This window comes from Aphelocoma coerulescens (assembly GCF_041296385.1).
Source record: "Aphelocoma coerulescens isolate FSJ_1873_10779 chromosome Z unlocalized genomic scaffold, UR_Acoe_1.0 ChrZ, whole genome shotgun sequence".
In the NCBI taxonomy this organism is placed as follows: Eukaryota; Metazoa; Chordata; class Aves; order Passeriformes; family Corvidae; genus Aphelocoma; species Aphelocoma coerulescens.
The window spans coordinates 11703794-11727658 of NW_027184085.1; the positions used below are offsets into that span (position 1 = coordinate 11703794).

Genomic DNA, 23865 nt, shown 5'->3' on the forward strand with positions numbered 1-23865 from the left:
CTAGATAACTCATGCTTCCAGGCAAGTATTTATGTAGTAGAGTGTAAAAGATCTTTTTTATGGTAATACTGTTGACATTTTTGCCATGACACATGTGAAATGAGCTAAAGTACACCTCAGCTTTGGAAGCCTTTGTAACCAACAAACCAATCTTCAGCAAAACAGACAAAATTATCAAAAAACCCCAACCCTTCATGTCATAATTCCTCACACACTGGACTACAGAATACTGTATTAATGCTATATAACTAATTCTTTTTAAAAGCAGATTTTCTTTTGCCTTGAAAGAGTTGGTTTCAATTGACAGCTTAAGTTTGAAGGAAATGAAAACTGACATGCAATAACCATTGTTTAAAACCTGTGCAGCAAAGTTGCCTACCATGTTTCCATAAGGAGATGAAAGGTTTACTAGTTGGCAGGTATTTTAAAAACAAAAAAAAATTAATTCTGAATTTAGTTTCTAGCCAAGCTGATATTCTAAATGTAATATAATCAGGAGACTGCATTGAGAAATTGTAGCCAGGCTGTAAATAGATTAACTTTGAGATAATAGCTCTGCAGCAGCACATAAGAGAATAGCATTAGTTAGACCATAGTTTTGGCATGATAAAGCAAATTAATTAATATGATAGAATAGAGGAAAAAACCCCTCCTAATTCATGAATAAACAACACAATCACTCATTTAGAAAGAATATATTTTATTAAAAGAATTGCTTTCAGGTAATTACAACATGTATTAACAACCAGTGGTAAAACCAAGAATTAAAAGAATCAAACTACAGGATACAATATTTAAACAAACATTCTGAGAACTTTGAGGTGCTTACCAAGCAAACTGTCTAGATCTTCATAACACAATTACAGTATCATTCTAGACAGCAGATCATCCAGGTACACAAGTACGTAAGTCCCACTGTCCTCAAATTAAATTTGTCAATAATTTGAAAAATATATATTACTTAAAAGCAATATGATGAAAACATTTATTTGTCAGATAATTCAATTTTAAAGCATAAAAGCTTACTGTATCAGCCTGAAATTTATCTGATATGCATAGTCAAGAGATTATAAATTAGCTTTTGGGTTCTTGAATTCTATTGCTTTATCAGAGTAAAGTTTAGCAATCTCTTGCTTAGTAAATCCATATTCTAGAAGTATCTCCTCTGTGTGTTCTCCTATAAAAGGATCTCTTTTACATGACGGAACAGCAGGAGTCCTTGATAGAACAGGAGCAGGTCTAGGACTTATCTCTCCCTGATCATTTTTGATAAAAGAACTTCTTTCTTTGTTATGCTGATGTGAGGCAACATCGTCGAAGGATAAAACAGGGGTCACACAGGCATCAGTGCTATCAAATATGCTGCACCACTCAGCCTGTGTCTTCTGTGCAAATATGGATGCAAATTTTTTCTTCATTTCAGGCCAGTTGGAGAAACTCATCTGAGCGGGGAGTTCATCTAAATTTAGCCCAAGACCTGAAAGGAGAAAAGCAAAGTTTAACTATAGTGTGGCTTAGATAAATTATTAAGTGCTTCCCATAACTAAATATATTCCTCAAGAAGATACTATTTTGAAGGCAATACTAAAGTCACTTTGAACTTTACTTAGGTATCTGTGCACGGCATGGAGCAGAGGAATAAAATGCTCTATGATACTTGCAATTAGACTAAACTGCATCAGCTACAGCCTTTTAAGTAAGTACATATAATAAACACTCATTTGTATAAACACTTCACAGAAGCAGCAGCTGCCTAGACGTAGCAATGTCCTGAGAACAGCTTCTATAATAGGTATCATATTCTCTACCTGGCAATAGCAACACAGAAATCTGCTGAATGTGTCCTGGACTACAGCAATACACTAGTCTCTCAGGAACCAGCACATCTGCCAGAGCTGCACATTCAGCAGGCTACACTGTTTGAAGCCCAACGTGATGGGGTTATTTCTATGCCACAGATGAGATGGTGTGGATGGATGTGCCCAGCTCAATGCGCATGTGGCAGCTCAGCTGCAGGTGTTTGGAGGCTGACTGACCTGCTTCTTCACTCCACTGTCCAAACAGGCTGCAGCAGTATCTCCTGCTCCCTCTGCTCCAGCACACCTACCAGACTGCAATTCCCACAGCCCTTTCACTCCCTAACTGCTCAATAACTCTGCTTTCCGTCTCAGTCGCAAGGACACCCAGATATGCAATAAGCACATCTCCTCTGAGACACGAGAGCAAAGCATGGGCACACAGGGCTTGTAAAGAAAATTTCCTGTGCTAGGCAAGTCCTAGGTCTATCCCTGAACTAAGCACCACATCCCTTCTCACTGGGGAGCTTACATCTCTGCTGCACTGCCAGTTTCCTGTATTTGTTTCTGTTCTCATGGATTCTGCACTCTGCAGTCTCTACTCTCATTCTCCTACTTCAAGGAGATGCAAGAATTTCTATGACTTCTTGTAGAGATTATCTCAAAAAGGAGGTAAAAAACAAGAAAGAGAAAAGGCAATTGAACGACACCTTCAAAATGGAGATAGTACAGGGGTATAAGCAGAGTATATGATACCAAATAGGAATCAGAAGTGATACATTGAAGGAGAAGAAATTCAGAAAAAGCAGGGGTAAGAAAGAATTTGAGAAATCAGGAAGACTAGAGAACAACTAGCATCATAATACTTCACAAGTAACAAAAAAAGGGAGCTTCTTAGAAAACCTGTGAAAGGCAGAGAAAATGTAGAGCTCTGCAAAACTGAATTTTCAGCATTCTTTCTTATATTTTTGGTTATCTGGTATTAGATTGGTAATTAGACTAACTGTTAACCAGCTTGAGTAATAAAGGGCTGTTTGCAGGCAGAATTCACACAGGCCTCCTCCTGTCTTTAGCTGTACATAGGCAGGAAACACCTATCTTGTCTTTTTACGGCTTCGTTATCACTGAGCAGGGTAGACATATTGCTGCTGAAACATACAGGGGAGAAGAAAGGGAGATAATGCCTATTCTTCTGCTCCTTAAGTCCTTTCTTCTGTTCATAATCTCCACAATATGCACTCCTTGGAGCCCACAGATCCCCCCAGTATAACACCATATTTAAGAATTTCACTGTTGATCACAAGATTCTTAAACAGTAGTTTTGGAAATGAATACACGCTTTGAAATCGTACTTTGGTACTTCAAAGGAAAACACACAGAAACTGCCAGTCTCCAGACTCAAAAACACAGCCTCGCAATTGTTTACTTTCAGGAGAAATTCATCACAGTCAAAGACTAAATAAGTATTTTCACATCTTATTAGAAATGCCTGTGGATACTAGGATAAATGATACTACAAGGTAAACATCAGTCCTTATGGTTTTACCAAGCCATGTGCACCTTAAATCACTGAATTTACACTCTGGTGTCCATAACCATTCATGTCATCCTAAAAGAGATCAGCTGAAGATAACTCATACTGCTTGAACATCATGATTAAATAAAAGCTAAAAATATTTTCAAAATTAATTTTATTATTGATTTTCAAAGTATTCCACTAGAATACCACAAACAGTGCAGTACAGTTTACTTATGAACTATGAGCTGAGACAAATTTACCTTCCACAATATGTACAGCTAAGTAAAAGCACATTACCTGAGCTTCTGACTCAATGTATGAAATCTTGTCAAGTGGAAACTTTGTTACACAGTACTTATTTTCTTATGAAAAACTATGGCTTAGTTTCTAGCAGCCAGTCCAACATGAGCAGAGCTCTACCATTATCCCATTACACAGTTATTTTTGATGATCATGGCAGATGGGAAGTTGGCTGAGCCTCACTGCACACACTCTGGCAAACTAGAACAATATGCAGAACCTGGAATTTAATATTACATGATCATTTTCTGCTTACCACTGAAGACTTCAATTTTAAATAGCATGAACATTTAAGCACTACAGCTTCTCATTTTCCAGCTTGTGCTCACCATTTGTGGTGCAGATGAGCAGTGTCAGAGCAGGAGTGACTGACTCAACAAGGAAACTATTACATGGCACAGAATCGTCTGGGATACCACAGGAGGACAGACTTCATTCAATGTAATCATAACCAAAGTATCTTTTGCACAGAATATCTTATAAAGCAATCACAACTTAGTTCCAAGTTTTTTGTTCAAAGTTTCATCTAGGATTTTTTTGTATGGAAAAGCCCAGTCAACCTACTCTAGTACAGCTTTGAAATTATTTTTGAACAATGAAAAATTGTCTCCCTATAATGATATAGCTTTAAATGTCCTTCAAATACTACAGCTTTATTGACATATATCCCCACGTCATTTATTGACGCAGCAAACTGAAATCTCTATTGCCACAGAACTTCTTAGAGAAACTCTAGTAAAATCAGGTACCTATTTCAAGAGAAAGAAACCAGCAAAATTCATTAGATAAATCAGTGCAGCTGCTTTGGTATGTCAGAAATTGAAACAGTTTTTTATATTATTTCAGTCATACTATTTTAAAAGCAGAGTTTTGTTCAGGATTTTCTTGGTTGAACTTGCTAATTTTCTTTTCAAACATGTATGGTCATAGAAGAGTAGTTCTGAAATTATGTTGTAATAACATGACTGAATAAAATCAGCTAGTATGGGAAACCTTAATTGTGGCCCAAACAACAGCTGTAAGGTGAATACCATTGTGCTTTTTCTGACTAAATAAAACTTGTTCTCACTGTGAGAGGGAATTGAATTTCAGAATATTCCAAGAGAGTAGTGAATTTTCATTAAACTAATTATGTAAAGTGTTTTCTCTGCTCAACGTTCCTGCAACTAAATAATTTTTTAGAAAGTGACAGTTCAGCAAATGGTTGATCAGGCCCACAGTACTACCAGGCCTCACTGCAAATGCATCTATAGCTGTACTCCAAGTTGACATGCTTAATTACCATAACTGCAAATGTTTTGATGCAGCAAGAGCCTGGCCCTCTACAGTATTTGTACAATATTTAAGCCTTATCATAATAAATAAATTAAAATAAAACATAACATTACATATAACTGAGTCTAAAACATAATGAAGAAACTGTTTCTCCATGTTACATGTCTCAATAACAATGTGATATTGCATTCAGTTTACCAGCAGATTTTTAATACAGTACACAATACTTCACAATCAGAAAATGGAGAGCCCTGTGGAAATCCTTCATAATGATGTTTTTTAATTGCTTCCTAATTTTTTCCTTCTCTTTGTAAACTGAAGCCATACAGTATAGGAGTACTGAAGCAGTACTCCTCATCTCAGGAGCCAGCACATCTGCCAGAGCTGCACATTCAGCAGGCTACACTTTGAAGTTCAGGACTTTAGTGACTGTCAGTGTTTTCCACATCAATGTAAGTGGACACTAAGTTCACCCTGTGTAACTGACTTTACACCACATAACTCAGAATCAAACCTTTACTCTCATCTCTTCCACAGTATTTACTATGTTTTTCATGCCCCCTGCAGCCTGGCTGCAGCAATACTAAGCACCTATTGCTAAAAAACAAAACAAACCTGCAGAAGCAATTCACAGGTCAGTTGAAAGACATTCTGTCTCTTTCTGACAAAAGATTAAGGCTTAACATAGTAGCAAATGTTTCTTACAACAGATTTTTCATAAGACATTTCAGCTATTTATTGTATGATTTTTGTAGTAATAAAATTAATACCTGCAAAAGGACTTCAGCTTGCTTGTTAATAGCAAGCAATCAACAGTGAACCCAAAATACTTCTCTACTGCATCTATTTTACATAGCTTCACTTTCTCACCAAGCCTTTATTTAATTAATGAATTTCTGGCAAGCATAAACTTAATTTTCCCTGCAGAGCACAAACTAACAAAGCCAACAATCTTCTCAAACTAATATGCTCTATTTTCTTAAATTTAGTTTCCCTCTGCAGACTCCTTAAGAACTTTCCTCACTATGTCATTAACTGCAGTTGGGTCCAGCACTGGGTTCCTGCAGGAACTCTGCAGGGAAACACTGAAGTGAACCAAAACGAAAAGGAAATCAGTTCTGCTTTGGCTAAGCAGAATTCTGTGAGCAGGAACAAATGGTTCAGAAATCACACTGCTTTCTCAATTCTGCAGTCTTTAAATCTCCAACTGGCATCTGCAATACCGGAATCCTTGTGCTCTCCTCCTACAGTAGTGGCAAAAGTAATCTACCCTCTGAATATGGACAGAGAGCCATCAAGTGGTTTTTGAATATATTTTATCTGGAACAGCACCAAATTCTTCACCAGCAGAACTGACCAGATATCAGACAAAAGGAATGAAATGAAATTATGGAAATCGCAACTGGAACATACCATTTTAAACCCACATCAAGGCTGGAGTCAATGCCTGGAACAGACAACTCAGCCTAAGTCAAAGCTCCTCAGGTTCATGAAAGAGCAGTACAATTCTCACAGGAACCTTTTTCTTCCCTACAATATTTAAAGGCTTAAATTCTGAACTTAATTTCTGCAGTAGGTATCCCAGAAAGGAAATAATCCCTAAGTCACAAGATGGTTCTGCTGTTCTAATTTTGTGCACTATTGCTTCAGAAAGATTGAAACCCTAGTACTGAAAGGAATAAATATTTCCTATGTGAAAACCTGAACAGATCACGATATGCACCTTAAACACAATGACAGAAGACCAGTTACCTTAAATTCAATACTGGGAGAAAAATTTGAGTTTGGTCATTTACTTAAAACAATACACTTTTACAAAACAAATAAAGAAAACTCACCGAGTGTACACAAGAAAAGGTGGTGATACAATTAAAGGCAAAAGGCAAAATTTCCTCAAAGACTGAAGTATGTTTGCTGGATTTTTTAAATATGGCAGAAACAGACTGAAACACATGCAACAATGATTGCAGTTATTCTCTACTTAGAAGTGGATACACACCAGTTCTTCATTGCTGGAATAACTATGTTTGAGACTTCAGCTGTTAAAATCAAGCAACTTCTCTGCATTGTAAGCACAAGGAATACTTTCAAACACGAAAATAAAGTTGTCCAATTTGGGTGCCACAGCATAAGCAGAAGAATTCGCAGTTGCTGCTCTAACTTTAAGCTCTAAATTTCTCAGAAACCACTAAAAGAAAAGCAGAATTTTAGCATCTTCCTTGGTAAAGAGTTATCTAAAGAAGACAGAGACCATCAGTGACCAAGTTTTATCACCTGGCCACTGGTTTCATGCCTCAGAGGCGCCCCTGTAGATAACCTGGCTGAGAGAAAAAAGCCCAAGTCTTGCCCCATAACAATGATCAATACAAGGCAGGACTGTCCAGAGAAAGTTCACTGAGAAAAAGAGTCACAAACAGAGCCAGACACCATTGCAGAATTTTGGGGGGTTTTTGAACAAGTATCGAATCTATCCCAGTCCTGTAGCTTAAGTGTGATTCAACTTAGTCTCCAAAGAATAAAATACTGCAGGCCAGTGTTTGGTCACTTAAGCCAAACATATGCGTATTTGAGTATACAGCTTTATTTTTTTCTCATTTGCTTTGTATTTAATATAAGCATTCTCCCTGAAAATATTTTAGGAATTCCAAATTACCTAACTCCCAGAGCAAGGGCTTGCATTTTACTTTTGATAGAGTTTTATATTTACTTTTGTTTTCCAACTCCCACGCAAGCAAGAAAATCTCAGGGGATTGGACAAAAAAAACATTTCAAAGAACTGCAAATAATCAACGTGGAATGATCTTTTTCAAGATCAAGTTGCTTACAACCTCAGTTCACAAAAAAGTTATTCTTAGGACAATTAGAGACAAAAAGTACCATCTTCTTCAGCCAAGAACATGGCATTTCCAAACTTGACATCTGGTCTGTCCAACATAATGCTGGTCATGTCCCTGAGTCCAAGAGCCTTCCTCATGTATTTAATGTAGCAGCATGTATCAATTTAGATATTCCTCACAATTACATGGCCTTTGTTAAGCTACAAGAGAAGCAGCCACTCACAGCTACAGCTGTGCAAGATCTTGGGGAGCACCACAGGCTGCAAGAAAACAAAGCCAAAGCATAAAGAACAAGCTCTCCCTTGGGGATCCTGCTCACCAAAGGCATGCCCCACCTTACAACCCCGTAACACAAGAAAAACAAGAGATGCAGATGAAAACAATTGCTCACAATCAACTGCCCTATGCCTAGCCTGTCCCTGAGCAGTGACCACCCACCAATTTCCCCTCCAGTTTTACTGCTGAGCACAGTGTCCTGTGGTACAGAACGTCCCTGCAGTCAGCTGAGCAGGTGCCCTGGCTGTGATCCCCTCCCATTTCTTGTGCCTTCTCGCTGGTGGAGTGGGGTGAGGAGAAGAAAAGTGCTCAGTGCTCTGGAAGCGCTGCTCACCAATAACTGAAACATCCCTGTGTTACCAGCACTGCTTCCAGCACAAATCCAAATTACAGCCCCATGCAAACTAATGTGAAGAAATTCAGCTCTATCCCAGCCAAAACTAGTGCAAATTGTAGCAAGGATACAATTCAAAAAATGCCACAACTCAAGGAATAATCAGTGGGCAAGAATAAGGAACTACTCCCCTGACACACTCACTGAGCAAAGACTGGCCCCATCGGAATCACCCATGGACAAAAGTGGTTCACGTAACACTGGGTATATCCACTTTAGGAATCCTTTGTCGACATTCCTTCAACTCATTAAGCAAAACTAAAATTAAATTGAGAACTTCTTATAGCCTTCATATTCTGTACAATGAAGAAAAGAATAAATACAAAATTATTTAACGAATTTTTTATGTTTTCGTAAATTCTGTATGGAAAGCATGGCAATCTACTGAAGAAGCACAATAGAAAAAAAAATTTAATTAAATAACCAGTAAGAAGTTAAGAGCCCATCTGATAAAAAGCTTGAAGCACACAATCAGTTCAGATGTAAAGATGCACCTGAAAATTTCTGGTTTTATTTACCAGTTAAATATTTTGCATAACCCATTCTAATTTCTCAAAGAGATAAATCATGATTTATAGTAATATTTAAAGAGTCTTTAAAGCACTCTGAAATTGTGTGGTGGAAATTAATTACTAAAGCAGAATTTGCTTCCACAAAATTTTTTTCTATCAAGAAATACTATTAATTACTTTCAGTCATTATTCCTTCCATAAACAATTTAAATAGGTTTGGTTTTTTTAATTATAGTACAAATAACCAAAATTGCCTGAAATTCCATTTGCAATATCAAAGAATTAGGTCTCATTTTTAAAGTAGATTCACAATCATTTGAAAAAAGTGGTTTCCAGAAAAGTTGTTCAGTGCTCCAGTCACATCACAGACTACCATTACAGTAACTCCAAAAGAAAACTTGCAATTTAGGTGTAGTTGCTGAGGGTGAATAGGAAATTAATTAATTGCTAGAAAAAGAAAGTCAATTAAACAGCTACACAACCATCCAACTAGCTTCAGGAAGTGTTTGGCTTTTACAAAGAAATCACATAACCACGTATCATGAATGAAAATCAACTATTAAAGAATGCACTCAATCATGCTTTGCTGTTATGAAAAAACTGCTCCAACCTACTCACCTTTTATTAACTGGTTATAGAATTGAGGCTCAAGGGCACCAACAGCCATGAATTTTCCATCAGAGGTCCTATAGGTTTCATAAAAAGGTGCACCGCTATCTAGCAGGTTTTCACCTCGAGGCTGGCTCCACAATCCCAAATTTTGTGATTTCCACAGAAAAGAACTTAGGTATGCTACTCCTTCTACCTTGAAGATTTAGAGAAAAAAAAAAAAAAACAACATAAAAGCTCCAGTAAATTAGTTGGCATGTTACCTAAATTCTGTATAAAAAAACCAACAAAAACTACTACCAGTTCTGCCCTTTGCTAAGATATTTAATGACAGAATCTCTGGTAAGCAGTTTCATTTCTTAAATTTTCCATTACTGTTTATACTGAACTTGTGAAATCATCTAGAATTAGAGACTAAGAAAGAGCATAAATGTAGTAAGGCAGCTTCAGATGGACAATGTACTTTCAATGCACATAGTTCCCTCGTTTAGCAAGTTTAGAGCCATTAGACATTCACAATGAGTGAGTAATTTCAAGGGATGGGACGAGCTCCTTGGCTCTATACAACATAAAGCATATGACAGCTCAATGTCTTCCAAACCTCTGGAAAACAAGATGCCTGTACCAGTCCTATAAATACCAAATTTTTATCTCCTGTAAATATACTGATTACAGGAAGACTGCTATTTTTAGAAGAAAAATTGAAGGAAATCAAATCAAATCTCCAACACTAAGTTAAAACAAAAACTATTCTCCCACTGTGATCGCTGGCAGCTATATACACAGAGCAAATCTCTACATAGTCAAGGGTCTAATGAATACAGCACTAGAAAACATGATTAATCCCATTTCAACTTGCTCCTCAAAATTTTGTCTATGTGGAGTACCACCAGATGAAAATTTGTTCAGGCTTTCAATAATTATCAAGGTTGTACCAGTCTTTCAAGCAAAATCATATCCTAGTTTTGCTCATCAGCACAATTAATTTTCTTTCAACTGTATTGGAAGTACTGTAAGTAAGATAATCCAGTTAACAGTGTATGGCCACAAACATTCCAGTAGAACAGATTAAAATCTGAGCTGTATTATTCTGAGTATCACTTGATTCATGCATTTTCAGCTGTGTGAAACTAACCTAATATTGTCTATACAGACAAGCACAGATACCATACCAAAACAAAAGGCTACTAAATATTCATGTGGGAAGATCTATTAGTTTATACTTTTCTAAGCAAGAATTTAAAACATGCAAATTGCTGAAGTATGCAGTCAAGAAGGCTTCTTAATTTAATGTGTGTTACTTGGGCTCTTTCCTAGTACTGCTTCAAGGACAGGAATACCTCTGTCCTCACTGTCACAAGTTAAAGGCAATTAAAGTACTTTCATATGAGAAAATACTGTATACCTTCATCTATGTATCGGCAAAATTATTGCAAGGATATTAAAATACAGTTTGTTTTACTAATGATCTGATCTTGCATTGCTCATATTAAGAACAAATAATACTACACAAAAAGCACTGAAAGTAAGGATAATAAAAGCGAGGGAAAGTATCAGAATAAGCCCTAATTGAAAATTAGATTTCAGGGCTGATAAAACTCTTAGTCAGCACCTGTACAATACCTATGTGCTACTTACCCTGGAAACACTTAAAATAAAACAGCACATCTGTTCTTGACTGGTATAGAGACTTGAGAAATATCCCTGTCTGGGCAACTGGACAGCTAGGTTCTGCCTGAGGCCCACTGCAATTCAGAGACAAGTAAATGAAGCGTCTTAACATCTACACCAGACCTCCAAAGGCATGTAAAAATAGCACCACACACTCACTAATGCGGTCACCCTCTTTTCCAAATGAGAAGAACAACATGGGGAGACTCCACTTCAGTCTAATTGCAGAATTATTATAGCAACAGTTGTGTGTTTCAGTTAATGTCTCCTTCATGTTAAAAACATCTGCAGTCTCTGAAGCAGGCACAAGAATCCAGAGGCACCATGCCACTGGGTGACCTGTCTGCTCCCCAAGCCTTCTTTCTGTAGACTGAAAAGAGTTCAAACAGAAGTGAGAATGAATCTACACCAACCTAATCTTTATCCTCGTGACTGATAAAGGCTTCTAGGATGTGGGAGTTTTGGTTTTGAATACCTCCAGGCTGAGAAAAACCTAGAACCTCAGTCTTCTGTTGGACTGCTAAATGCTCCTGCCATGAGACTATTATGCAAGTGATCACTACCAGCATCCTTTCCTGTGGCTGTCTTTTCACAAAGAGTGACTTATACTCCAGTCAGATGCCTACTGTCAGCAGAAGGTTCTGTGGCTGATGTAGTGAACCCAAACTGTGGCCCTGACTCACATGCCTCTGTACCAGTGTGGTGCAAGAATGCAGAGGTACAACTGTGCGTACTGTGTCACACTGCAGTGTCCACTCCACGTGGCAACTACCTGGCTTCCTGTAGGACAGCCATGATCCCTGCAGAGTCAATGAGACAGTGACCAGCAGGAATCAATTCAGGCCAGTCATTAATTCTTCTGAGACAGACAGATGAAACGCAGGACCCAGTGTCTACTTCTTGCACAGTGCAATTTCTACTGTAGAAAATTCTACCATGTGTCCAAGTCATTAACGTATTCAGACTACCTAAATTGTACAATGGCTTAAGTAATGGGTATATTTAAAAAAAAAGTTAAAATAAAACAGCTGAAATGCTGCAGTGTTGTGATTTTAAAAATACGTTCTTTCATGAAAAAAAACTAGGTGTAAAAACAGGCTCATCCACTCAGTCAATTTAATTGTCTTTGCTGCTGATGATGCACAAAGGATCTTCATCAACCATGTCAAGGAAAGTTTATTCAACAAATAAGGAATATGACCAAATGCCAGGTAAAGCACATCCTGTGATACTGGACAATATTCCATCCCCTTCACAGGTCACCAGGCACATCAGCAGGGAACTGGAAATCCCACAATCATGATGAGACAAGAAATAATTAGAAGAGACAATTTTTAAGGTTAGAAAACCCCACAACATATTCCACTCCAAATGAGCTACAAATTTCATTAGAACATTAGCAGACTTAACTGATTTTCTTCTAATAAATTCTTTTAATTCTCTGAAGTATGATAAGGAAAATTTGGTAATACTATAAACTACAAGAAGTATCTTTTTCAACGTTTGAAGACTTGTCACAATTCTCGACGGTTTTTCTTTCACAAATACACAATCTCCTTAAATTCTTCTTTTAGGTCATGCTTTTAGAGTCATAATTTTTGTTGTACTACTTGGACTTCCTCAAATTATTTTCATAATAATGAAAATATTCATTATTTTCATTTTCATCTTTGAAAGATGATGGTCAGCATCAGAAACATTATTTTCCTGAGACTTCATAAACATTGAATAGGTTAGAATAATTGCTTCAGAAACTTTGATTACTCTATTTCCTGTTAATACATCCTAATACAGTATGTATGTGTTTTGTAACAGCGTGATATTGTTGACTCATGTTCAGCTTGTGACTACTACAAACTCCCAGGATTGTACTTTAGCCAATTGTTCTCTCACTGCATTTGTGCAGCAAATTGCTTCAGCCCATAGAGGACTACAGAGCAGCAATGTCCATGAATTGCAGCCAATTTTTTTCAGGTCACTGCTCCAATCTGAAAAGGTCATTTTCAATTCTAATCCAAGTCCAACACACTTGCAGTCCTTCACATATGTCTATCATCTGTAAATTTACTAAACACAGTTGCTCATCCATCATTCAGCTTGCTGGAGAAAACAAAGAAAAAAACCCAAAAAACACCTATAGAACTGCACTTAAGTTTTTCATTTTGACAATTAACTACTAAAAACTAGTCCTGTTTTGCACTGTTCCCATAAAATTTTCATCTAGACCATAATGCCATGGACCGCTTATGAGAACATGATGTGAATTTGTCAAAAACTTACTGAAGTCAAGAAATCCAACATCTGTTGCTATTCTAGTCTCTTCAAGACCACTTCAACAAAGGGATTCCTTTCCATTAATGTAACTTTTTTTCAGTTTATATTTACAGCAGAACCTTAGCCTTCACTGTACAATGCCTCAAAGGGAAGTCAAATTTTAACTGCAATACTCTTTAAAAATGGGAGAACGAGAGAGAAACAACGCGTGCAGATAACGTAAGTTTCAAGGATAAATGTAAATAAGTATTGCTCCTCTGTGTGTAAGTGGGTGGCCTACTATGGAAAAGAAATCCATAGTATTCATTATTAAGAATTTAGCCTTTAGTTTATTTTACAGCACATTCACAATGTGAATTGGGTTTTTTTTTGAAAAGTTTGAAATTGACTTCTTGGCAATGATCCATGGCAGTGTAACTATCCCAGGGAACAGTGCTTCTAGCAAGATATGCCCTGTCACAAATTCGTAAGATGTGTCTTGAATAAAGCTAATGCAAGCTTTTATTTTAACAGTATTGCCATTTTTGCTGTTATGCAGTACGCCAATTGTTTATTATACGTCCTATCTCCACACACCACACTTATTCCTCAAATATATACAGCTAATACTCTGTGAAGAAGGCAGATGGGCAAAAGCAGGGAGAGGGGGGAGGTTGCAGTACGTGTTCCATGTCATAAGGATGTTATGGCAGCCGTGATTCATGAAAACTGCTTGCATGTGAAGGAATAGCCATTTTATGAGATCACTTTCCCAAATCTCAATTTTAAACCTTACTAATAGCTCCAATGTCTTCCCACTAACAGATTTACAGTAGGAGAAAACCCAAGCAAACCTAAGAAACCCCATGTTCCTCAAGACCAAACTTACCATACTTGCATCAATGACCTGCCCTCTGCCAGATCTGGCACGTTCAAAGAGGGCTATAACAATGCCCATGGCACACATGACACCTCCACCAGCAAAATCAGCCAGAAGGTTTACGGGTGCGTAAGGATTTTCATTCTTTCTACCCAGCTTTGACAGCACACCTGACAGAAAACAAAGCAAGGATAAGCATAAAATTAATTATAAGCATTCATTTCTACAATTAAAGTTTCATTCTTTTCAATCTATGCAAAAAATAAGGGATAAAGCAATCTTCTAATGTTTTCTATCTCTGCTTGGCTATGTCTTAGCTAATAGTTACTCTTTAAAAGAATAAAAATATACAAAATCACATTGAGTGATATGAATCACATTACATGAAGATGTAAAGAGATTAACAAAAGTCTCACAGATAAACCTTGATATTTTGGCTATAGAGGGATCAAATTTTATAAAAAAACCCAACCTTGTGAGCAATAATTCTATATCAGTACTTTCTACATGCACTGAATCTCGCCCATAAGAGACATTACGAATGTGTCTCAAAGCAACTTTGGTAAATTGTTCTTCTTTGAATATTTTAAAGTAAAAATGCAGAGGTACAGGTGCACATAACCAATGAAATAATAATCATAACAAAGGATCTCACACTGACAACTCTGCTTCAGTCCTACCCTCCCTCTCCAACTATGTTTGGGGAAAAAAAGGTTGCATATAAAAAGAACAGGTAACTAGCACAGAAGGGTTATCTCTGATTGCATGCAATGTAAACACAGGGAACCTATGTTTATGCCAGCAATTATGCAGAAATGAAAGGAATTAGAGCAAAGGCTAAGCTAATTTACTTCAGTCAGAGCTTTGAATTTGTTAGCATTTCCCTGCCATCCTGAACAACCTCTTTACTGTGACCTTACTCTTTATAGTTGCCTCACAGCGATTCACAAGCAAGAAACTGCAGTGCAATCATCCCTCTATGTGTGTGGCCTGAGACTTGCAGAATACATGGTCAGAATTTCCTGAGAATTGCATGGTTCTGATGCACTGCTTAGTTAGCTAATGTTCTTCCTACATGCAAGCAATGGACTGCACAGCATAAAAGATTTCCAAACCCTGTAGTGCAAGAGTATTGCTGCTGTTGCTATGTAAAACCTTCCTTTTAATAGTCTAAAAGTTGTCACAGGCACCAGCAGACTAACTTCTCAAGCGTTCCTAACACAAGCCATTTTTTAGTTAAAGGAAGCCAAAGCTGATTAGGAAAATACTCAGAGTATGATATCTCATTTTTGAGGAATGACACCTGTCAAACACCTTGTTCTATTTCCTTTTAATAAGCAGAAAAACTTGGTCTGTGAAATTACAAGCAAAATTATTTTAAGAAGATATCTAACCAAAATACTACTGACTAAATCAGCTCCAGAGAAAAAAATCACTCTACTTGTAAACCAGAAAGTTCTACAAGCTAAGGCAGGGATGAACCATGCTGTTTCTATACAGACTTCCTCCACTAATAACAAATAAAAATACCCTAATATTTTGGAATCATCTTGACATGAAGTCAGAAGTGTTTCAAACAAGGCATCTCGTCTTTAATTTTTTCTATTCTCTAACAATTTCACATGAGGGAAGACTGAACCCACTCCTAAAGAAATTTAATTTCAAAACACTATGACTCCACATAGTAGGTGATACCAGATCACCAAATTTGCACTGCCTCCACTCCAGCCCTTTCCTGGGTCCAGAAGAACTGCTTTATCCAGTGGGAAGCCAAGAACTTTTGGGCCACTTTCTCTCCTCCTTCACAGGTCCAGAGAAGCATGAGAGACAGAAGCAGTGTGAAGAGCAGGAGGTAGGGCCGTGCATGGATGAGCATCACCAGAGCTGGGTAATTTTGTTACTGTTTGCTACTGCATACTTTTAAAACCATACCACTTAAAAGCAGCATAATGTCCACAACACCTTAGTGAACTACAGCATTTCCACTTTATTTGAAGCCTACTTCCTTTCAGTTGGTATCAGTGAAGACATATTTACAAGCAGAAAAGCACAAGAGCTCAATTGTCTTATGCTGCCTAGTTTTTCTTTGCTCAAAATATCTGCTCTCAAGCACGCAAAATAATTTGCAGCCCTTACAGGATTATAAAGTATACACATTTTCTAAGAGAAGGGCCCTGAAGAAAAAGTTCAATCCTCTCTTCAGATAAATATTCTGATACTTTATTCAGAGAGAGCAGCGCAAAGGAAGGAAAACAATGTACAGCCTGGGAAGACTGCTGATCCAGCCCGTAACAGCTCGCTGCTGCTGGCAAAACAAACAGCCTGTCCAGTAAATGTTTCCTCCTTTCTTGTGCTGACTGGTTGGATCTCTTAATGAACTGCTTCACCTCACCTGGCAGAAAACACCCTCATTTCTTCTCACCAGTTTTTTACTTGTGAGGAAGTTTACAGAGGGGCTAAGCAAGTGCCAGAGCTGACTGAAAACATCTGGGAAAAGCACAGTGAAAGGAAAGCCCCATTTCACAGAGACATTTCAGATCAGCTGATTCATCAGACTGCACCTCAGATAAATTTTGAGCTATCTGCTTTCAACAAGTTCTTGAGTCTTGATTAAAGGGAGGAAAGCAACTTTATTTAACAGGAAATTTTACAGCCTACCTGATAAAGCCAAGTAATTGATGTCATGACCTGCAGACTTGGCATATTTTCCTGTCTGGCCAAACCCAGTAAGTCTAGCATAGATGAGTCTGGGATTCTCCTGTAGGAGGACCTCTGGGCCAAGCCCAAGTTTTTCCATGACACCTTAAAAAGACAAAGCAAGGAATTTTAATTCGCATTTAGTTTTAATAATACTCAGAACATAATGATTCAGTTAAACAACAGCAGAACTCAACCGCACTTCATGAAGTAGAACATTCTACTTCAGCATCCATATTACAACATGAACATTATGAACCACCAACATACTGCAAAAATTTTAATATAAAACAAGTGCAAATTAGGCTCTAGGGTTTTGTTTTTCAGCTTTTTTTCCTGTTTTACTTCACCAAAAGACTGAAAGAAAACCATGCACCACTGGTTGACAGAGAAAGCCACCAAAGGCTTGTAAAACAAGAAGAAAAGAGAAAGAGCAATCCCTTACATTTTCCATATTAAAATCACTTGACATTTCTTCCGTATTTCACTGGAATATAATTTCCTCAGCATTTCTCAGTACCTCGTGTTCCTGTGACTTTTAACTGACTGATGTGAATGGACCATGCCACTATTCCACAGACGAGCTGCAGGAACCACACACAAATAAATGTGTTCTTTTTTAATGCAGGGAATAAGTAACTTTTAAAAATCAGTGAAATACAAGTTGAATCAGCATGCACTCACAAAAAACAAAGTTAAAATTTTAATTTTGCTGTCCTAAAACAGTGGTTTGAAGAGATTTGAATTGCAAATAAATGATACTTTCTCATTGGTTCAGTGTAGCTTGGTCAGACTTTGACCTATGATCTATAAGGGCGCTGCAGGGCAACACATTTTGAAATGGAAAGGAAAACATAATTTCAATGCCTGTTCCACCCCAGAATCTATTACTCCAGCTTGTTTCAGAAAACTAATCCATAATGTTACTACACCTTCAATTCCATTAAGATCCACTTCTATTGCATGAATTACTGGGCAGTGGCAAGTGATTACTGCCAAGGAGAAAGCAGTGAAATTTGGCAAAGTGCCTGGTTTTCAAATGCACAAGTGGGAACAAGGTGACAAATAGCCCCTGTGGTGTCACAAAGTCATTGTTGTAAGGTCAATGGTGCATATGCCTTAAAAAAACTGTTCTGCCACTTGGACCCTCACCTTCTCACTGTTTTCCACCAGCCTCATGATGGGTCACAGATTTGCCTAGTTCACTTACAGGCCCTTAAAACCCAATATCTATTTCCAAAATTACCTGCATTTCCAGCTGGGGGGAAAAAAAAAAAAGGAAAGTGCCCATAAAACTGAAGTAAATAAAACTTCATAAGGAAAAAAAAAACCTCTAGAAAACAGGAGATTAGCTGCAAAGAAGAAGTGGAATTTAACTTCTTCATTTTGTTTGCTTAGCTTCTGGGGAATAAAACAAACAATTTTAAGGTAAGAAACACAATAATAATAATAATAAACCCATTTTCCAAACGAAAGGCATTACTTGTGACACACAATCTGTCCATAACACATGATGTCTAGCTGATAAAGTCTCCTATTTCTAAACTGCCTTTAACATCCCCAAAACACTTCAGCTAGCTCCTCAATAAAGCACGATCACAGAATCACAGAGGTTTGGGCTGGATGGAACCTATAAAGGTCACCTAGTCCAACCCCCTGCTTTGAGCAGAGACATCTTCAACTAGATTTGAGCCCACAGAGCCTGTCCAACCTGACCTTGATGGCATTTTTCCTAATAGAACAGCATCCTCAAGAAACACTGGGGGATACTGACAACCATCAGGTGAGTGCCTGTGTATGGCTTATAAACAAAGTGTGCATGGTCAATCTAAGAAGTCTATGGCTGTTAAAACAGCATCAATTTTGCTACTGAAAATCAGATATTAAGCACCCCTAAATGTGGTAAATTAGTAAATATGCATACTGTAAATAAAAAATGAGCTACGAGTTCTCTTTAAAAGACAGTTTTAAAAAATGGAAAAATTCCGTAATTGAATATTTGAAGAATTTGCCTTATGTTCAAACTATAAAGTACTTGCAAAAACACAATAAAGGTTTTCATGAAATAGATTAAGACTAGCAGGAAATTATTAGTTTGTGGAAAGCAACTTCCTAAAATTAAATATGATGTTTGAAGATGAAGACTGTAGTTCACAACCTGGTTTTGATCCTGGATCAGAGTGGCGCAGTATAAGGGAATCATACTACGCTATTTAGCACTTGCTCTTATATTCATCTCCCTGGCATATGTGTTTTGTAAATGTATAACCATAACGTCAGATCTGTTGTCTTCAGAGGAATTGTAAACTCCGACTCCGACCTGCATGGCAACCTTACAAATGTGAGCTGGACTTTATCAGCAGGCCTGACATCACGCAGAATTGGTGCCCCCAGCTCGGTGTGACCCCTGCGCTCGGACACCCTCCTGCTACTCCAGAGCCCCAAGCTCGGTGTGACCCCTGCGCTCGGACACCCTCCTGCTCATCCACGGCTCCTGCTCGTCCAGAGCCCGGCCGGGGGCACGGCCCTATCTGAGCTCTATCTGCGGCCCTTCCCTGCGGTTTCACACGGCTGCTGCGCTGCGCTGCACAAATCCGCCACAAGCACGCGTCACCCAGTCACAGGAAATAGACCTCCAAAGCTGTTCCCTGTCCACTTCCCACTCAGTCTCCCAGAGGCCATAGACTGCCGGGAGCCCTTCAGCAGCGCACCCTGCGGCCCCGCAGCTTCACCCTCTCGCCCGCCCCACACGGCCCAGGCCGGGCGGCCGCGGCCGCAGCACCGCCCCGGCGCGGTCCCCCGGCCCCTCACCGTGGCGGAAGGGCTCGATGAGCACGTCCGCCCCGCCGCACAGCCGCTTCAGCGCCGCGGCGCCCTGCGGCCGCTTCAGGTCGAGCGCCAAGGAGCGCTTCCCGCGGCCCTGCACGTCGGGGGCCGCGGCGGACTGGGACAGGCGGTCGACTCGCACCACCTGCGCCCCGAAGTCGGCGAGGATCATCCCGCAGAGCGGCGCGGGCGCCAGCCCGGCGAGCTCCAGCACCCGCACTCCGCTCAGCGCCATCGCCATCGCCGCCGCGGCCGCTGGCGAGGGCCGACAAATCGATCCCGGAGGCGGCCCGGGGGCCGCCCCGCCCGCCCTCGCGCGGCCCCGGCGGCGGGCTCCTACCGCCCCTCGCCCGGGGGCACAGGCCTTGCCTCTCCCGGTGTTTCTTCACAAGGAGTCCGTGATAGCCCGGGGGTGGCTCCACTGCCCTCCGCCCCGGGTCGCAGTGAGGAGGAGTGGGCGTTCTGCTGCTGCTGGGGTCGGCACGCAGCTGCTCTTGGGAAACTTCCCTGTCCGACTGTTCAGGAGCCATCCTTGGCAGCTGCACAGCCCCCCACACTCATAGTCACGCCAGGTCTCCCATAGAAGAAGCTCAGACGACCAGAACCTTAAAATAATTTAATCGTGATGCAATAACTAAAGATAAAAATCCCAGCTCGAGCTGCTGCCTCCGTGTAGGGACGCCGAACAAAGGAAACCCTGGGCTTTTACACCCTTACAGCCTAAGGGCAGGAAAGTCACAGAATCACAGAACCACTCAGGATGGAAAAGACCTCCAACATCATCGAGTCCAACCTTTGAAGTCTGAGTCTGGAGGTCGTCGGCTCCAGCCCTGTCTCTGAGTGTAAGGTCCCCTGGCCGGGCCAAAGGTCCCTGTGCCCATTGTTAAGTTCTTGTGCCATGCCCGGGGCACCTGGATGGGCCAAAACACACCCAAGACTCAGGTCACACAAAGGGAGATTAGCAGGACACCTGTTTAAAACTTGGTGGGTTTTTTGTTTTTGTTTTTGTTTTTGTTTTTTTGGTTGGTTGGTTGGTTGGTCGGTTGGTTGGTTTTTTTACCAGATGTTATTTAAAGAAGGCTGTCTGGCCCTGTTTTTCTTGAGGCATCAGCTGTGTACTAATTTGAAAACAAACCAGTGGGAGGCACCAAGTCAGAATAACAATTTAATAGGGAAATTTAAAAAAAGGCAGAAAACACTGGCTCAAACTGACAGAGTCAGGATACAACCTGACACCCTGTCAGTCAGGGTTGCAGTAGCAGTCCGATAAGATGGTGGCTGCAGTCCTCCTGAAGTGGTGGATGTGGTTCTGTTGAAGCAGCGATCCTGTAGAAGGGTTTGCTCTTCCTTGGAAGGTCCAGTGGTCTCTGTAGCTCCTGTCCTCTGGGAATCCAGTGGAAAAGGTGTCTGTGGTGTTCAGAATCTCAGATTATATCCAGGATGGAATGCTTGGTTCTGCACGGAGCATCTCACAATGGGATGATGAGTCATGAGGCAAGGCATTGATGGGCTCATTAACAGCAAGATAGTCCGGAAGGAGGAGGCAAGGAAACACTGCCCCATCTGGTTTCAACAGCTCATGTGGATGGTAATAGAATACACTGCAACCCAGGACAAGCTGTTTACAGGAACACACATAAATCCAGAAAGGGTAATGAAACCTTTGGCATTGTATTGACACAGCTTTTCAAACTTAGGCCCTGCTCCTTGTATTTCAGGTTACCAGGAAGCAGACAGAGCAAAGAAGTCCTTAATATCAATTCAATGCTCATTTTATATATGTCTTTAAATTGGTTGGACTACAAAAACGTGTAAAGGCTGCAAATATGAATGCAGAATTTTTTCTCACTCTACAATAACAGGTCTATCACTGGAATACTCTTCATTTTCTATGCAAACACCAGGTCCTGTAATGCAGGCACTTATTATATCCACTGCTATGGAGCCACCCACAAGAAATGGCCAGGAGAAAAGTATTTGCATTTTCATTCAAATGAAGCTGGCTAGTTTAGTTTGTTATCCATCTCCCTTAGAGACACTATTCCATATAAGGGTTTGTTTTCACAGACATTGTGATGTTACTGTGACGCTAAGCTTCTCTGACTAATTTTCAGTTTCATTTGTCCCCTCACACCTTCAGGTCTTGGAGTGTGTGTTGAATATGAACAGACAATTTCTGTTGTGTCACCTTTGATTTCACCTGATGCTCTTTATCCCATATAAATAACACCATAATCACACACTGGATAATGTCTGGACTTCGCTATGGTTTAACTGAGCAGTCCTTTGCACTTGCTGTTCTGTTGTCATCCAGAGTTACAGTGGGTAATCTGTGGGAGAAACATTTCAGTCAGAACCCTATTAAGTTATTTCAGTTTCAGGGAGGTGAGGGCAGCATTTTATGAGCATTAATTCCAATTTGAAAAATTGGATTTTGCCAAACCAAGAAATAAACAGGCATGGGAGAGAAACAGATATTCTAATCTAATGAAATGAAGGCTAATGATTTCAGTTCAGCAAACTCTCCTGAAGCAGCAAGTTGGCCAGCAGAAAATATATGTTAAAAACAGGGAGACCTTCCCTAGCATAGGCTTGCAGTAAAAACAGTGTGATGTTCATCTATGTGATGCCATTTAATGTTTTTCATTAATAAGCAGCAGCAAACAGGAGGCTGTATGAATTCATCATTGCAGAGGTAATGGGTATAAGAAAGGAGTTGTTTTAGGATTGAATCCACACTGTGTCGGAGTGCTTTTGTGCGCTTTATTGAATTATGTCAGTGAGTATTTACTGTGATTTATATCAACATTTCTTGCAGAGGTGCAGGCACTTTTGCAATACAGACTGCATGCCAGACTTTTACAGTTGGTCTTAGATTTGTTGGTTACAATTACCCTTACATTTCAGTCCTTTGGAAAAATACTAAGGCAGCAAAGTGAAGTTACAGCTGTACAAAAACTTTTGATTCTCCTCTTTCACACGTATATTGTTTACAATTTAGTCCATCTTAATGCATGGTTAAAGAAATACGGGTATCTCTACAGTTTATATTGGTTTTGTTAAATGAAAAAGCAAAAATTACTCGTCTGTTATAATATTTCAAATCTTGATAACTAAAATTGCCTAAAAATGTAAGTAGCAGGTGAATCTTCTCTAGTAAATTGAAAGATACCTGCATTAAACTGAAATTGAGAACTTTAAAGATTCTCTTGGAATTTATGATGGTAGTTCTGTGTCCCAAGCTTGTCAAAGCTTTCAAGCACGGTTGCATTATCCCAAAGCTTGCATTTGTGCCTTGCCTGAATAGAAGCTGCGCTCCATTCACAACACTTCTTGATAGCCCCAAAGATGGTGTAGGGGATACTCCGCATTTCTGACGTTGTATCTTGTGCTGTTGTGAAAGATGCTGTGCCCTCTGCAATGTTCTTGCCAAAAGCAGCACCTTAATCTCTGCAATTTCAATAGATTCATCAGCTTGGAGCATCTCTTTGCCTTTCTATGTTCTCTGCGTCTGTGTGAGTGTGGATTTGCACAACGCTGCTTGCTCTCCTAAATGTACATCCCACCACACAGCAGCAGAAAATCTTATCCTGAGATCATTATACCCTTCTTAAGAAGCTGTGAATTCATGCTGCTTGAGAATATGACTCTGTCTGAGGTTATGAATTACAGATGTAGAAATAAAAGCTCTGTTCCATCCACAAAAAGTAATTGCAAAACCTGCCCTGTCCACTAAAATTGACATATTCTAGAAAAGGTACAGTTTGCAAGTTCTTTTTAGTCCAATCAGTCATTGAGGTGGTGATCTGTTCCACGTGTACTGAACAGGCTTTGTCTTTAACTTTCACAATGTCAGAAATTTGCCCTCTGGTACTCTGGTAAGTAGGAGAACAAATTACTGATGCTTGTGAGGGTGATTTCTGTACTTTGGACTTTAACCCTTGTACCTGAAGCAAAATATTCTCCATTCCTTTGAGTCACAGCTTTTAGTATTACTGTGCTTTCATGATTTAGATGAAG

At 39.5% G+C, this 23865-nt stretch overlaps 1 protein-coding gene across 2 annotated transcripts; it reads right to left on the minus strand.

Annotated features, from left to right (window-relative positions):
• Positions 1 to 679: 679 nt before the first annotated feature.
• On the minus strand, positions 680 to 20129 carry AMACR (alpha-methylacyl-CoA racemase). 2 transcript variants are annotated; one of them, XM_069001812.1, is made up of 5 exons: positions 19831 to 20129; positions 16981 to 17124; positions 14332 to 14492; positions 9528 to 9714; positions 680 to 1477 (listed from the first exon to the last, which is right to left on the minus strand). In XM_069001812.1, the coding sequence occupies exons 1-5, from the start codon at positions 20084 to 20086 to the stop codon at positions 1068 to 1070; spliced, it is 1158 nt and encodes a 385-aa protein (XP_068857913.1). In that variant the 5' UTR covers positions 20087 to 20129; the 3' UTR covers positions 680 to 1067. The 2 variants fall into 2 exon arrangements, with proteins under 2 accessions (XP_068857913.1, XP_068857915.1); XM_069001814.1 differs by lacking the exon at positions 19831 to 20129 and adding an exon at positions 19653 to 19736.
• Positions 20130 to 23865: the final 3736 nt, after the last annotated feature.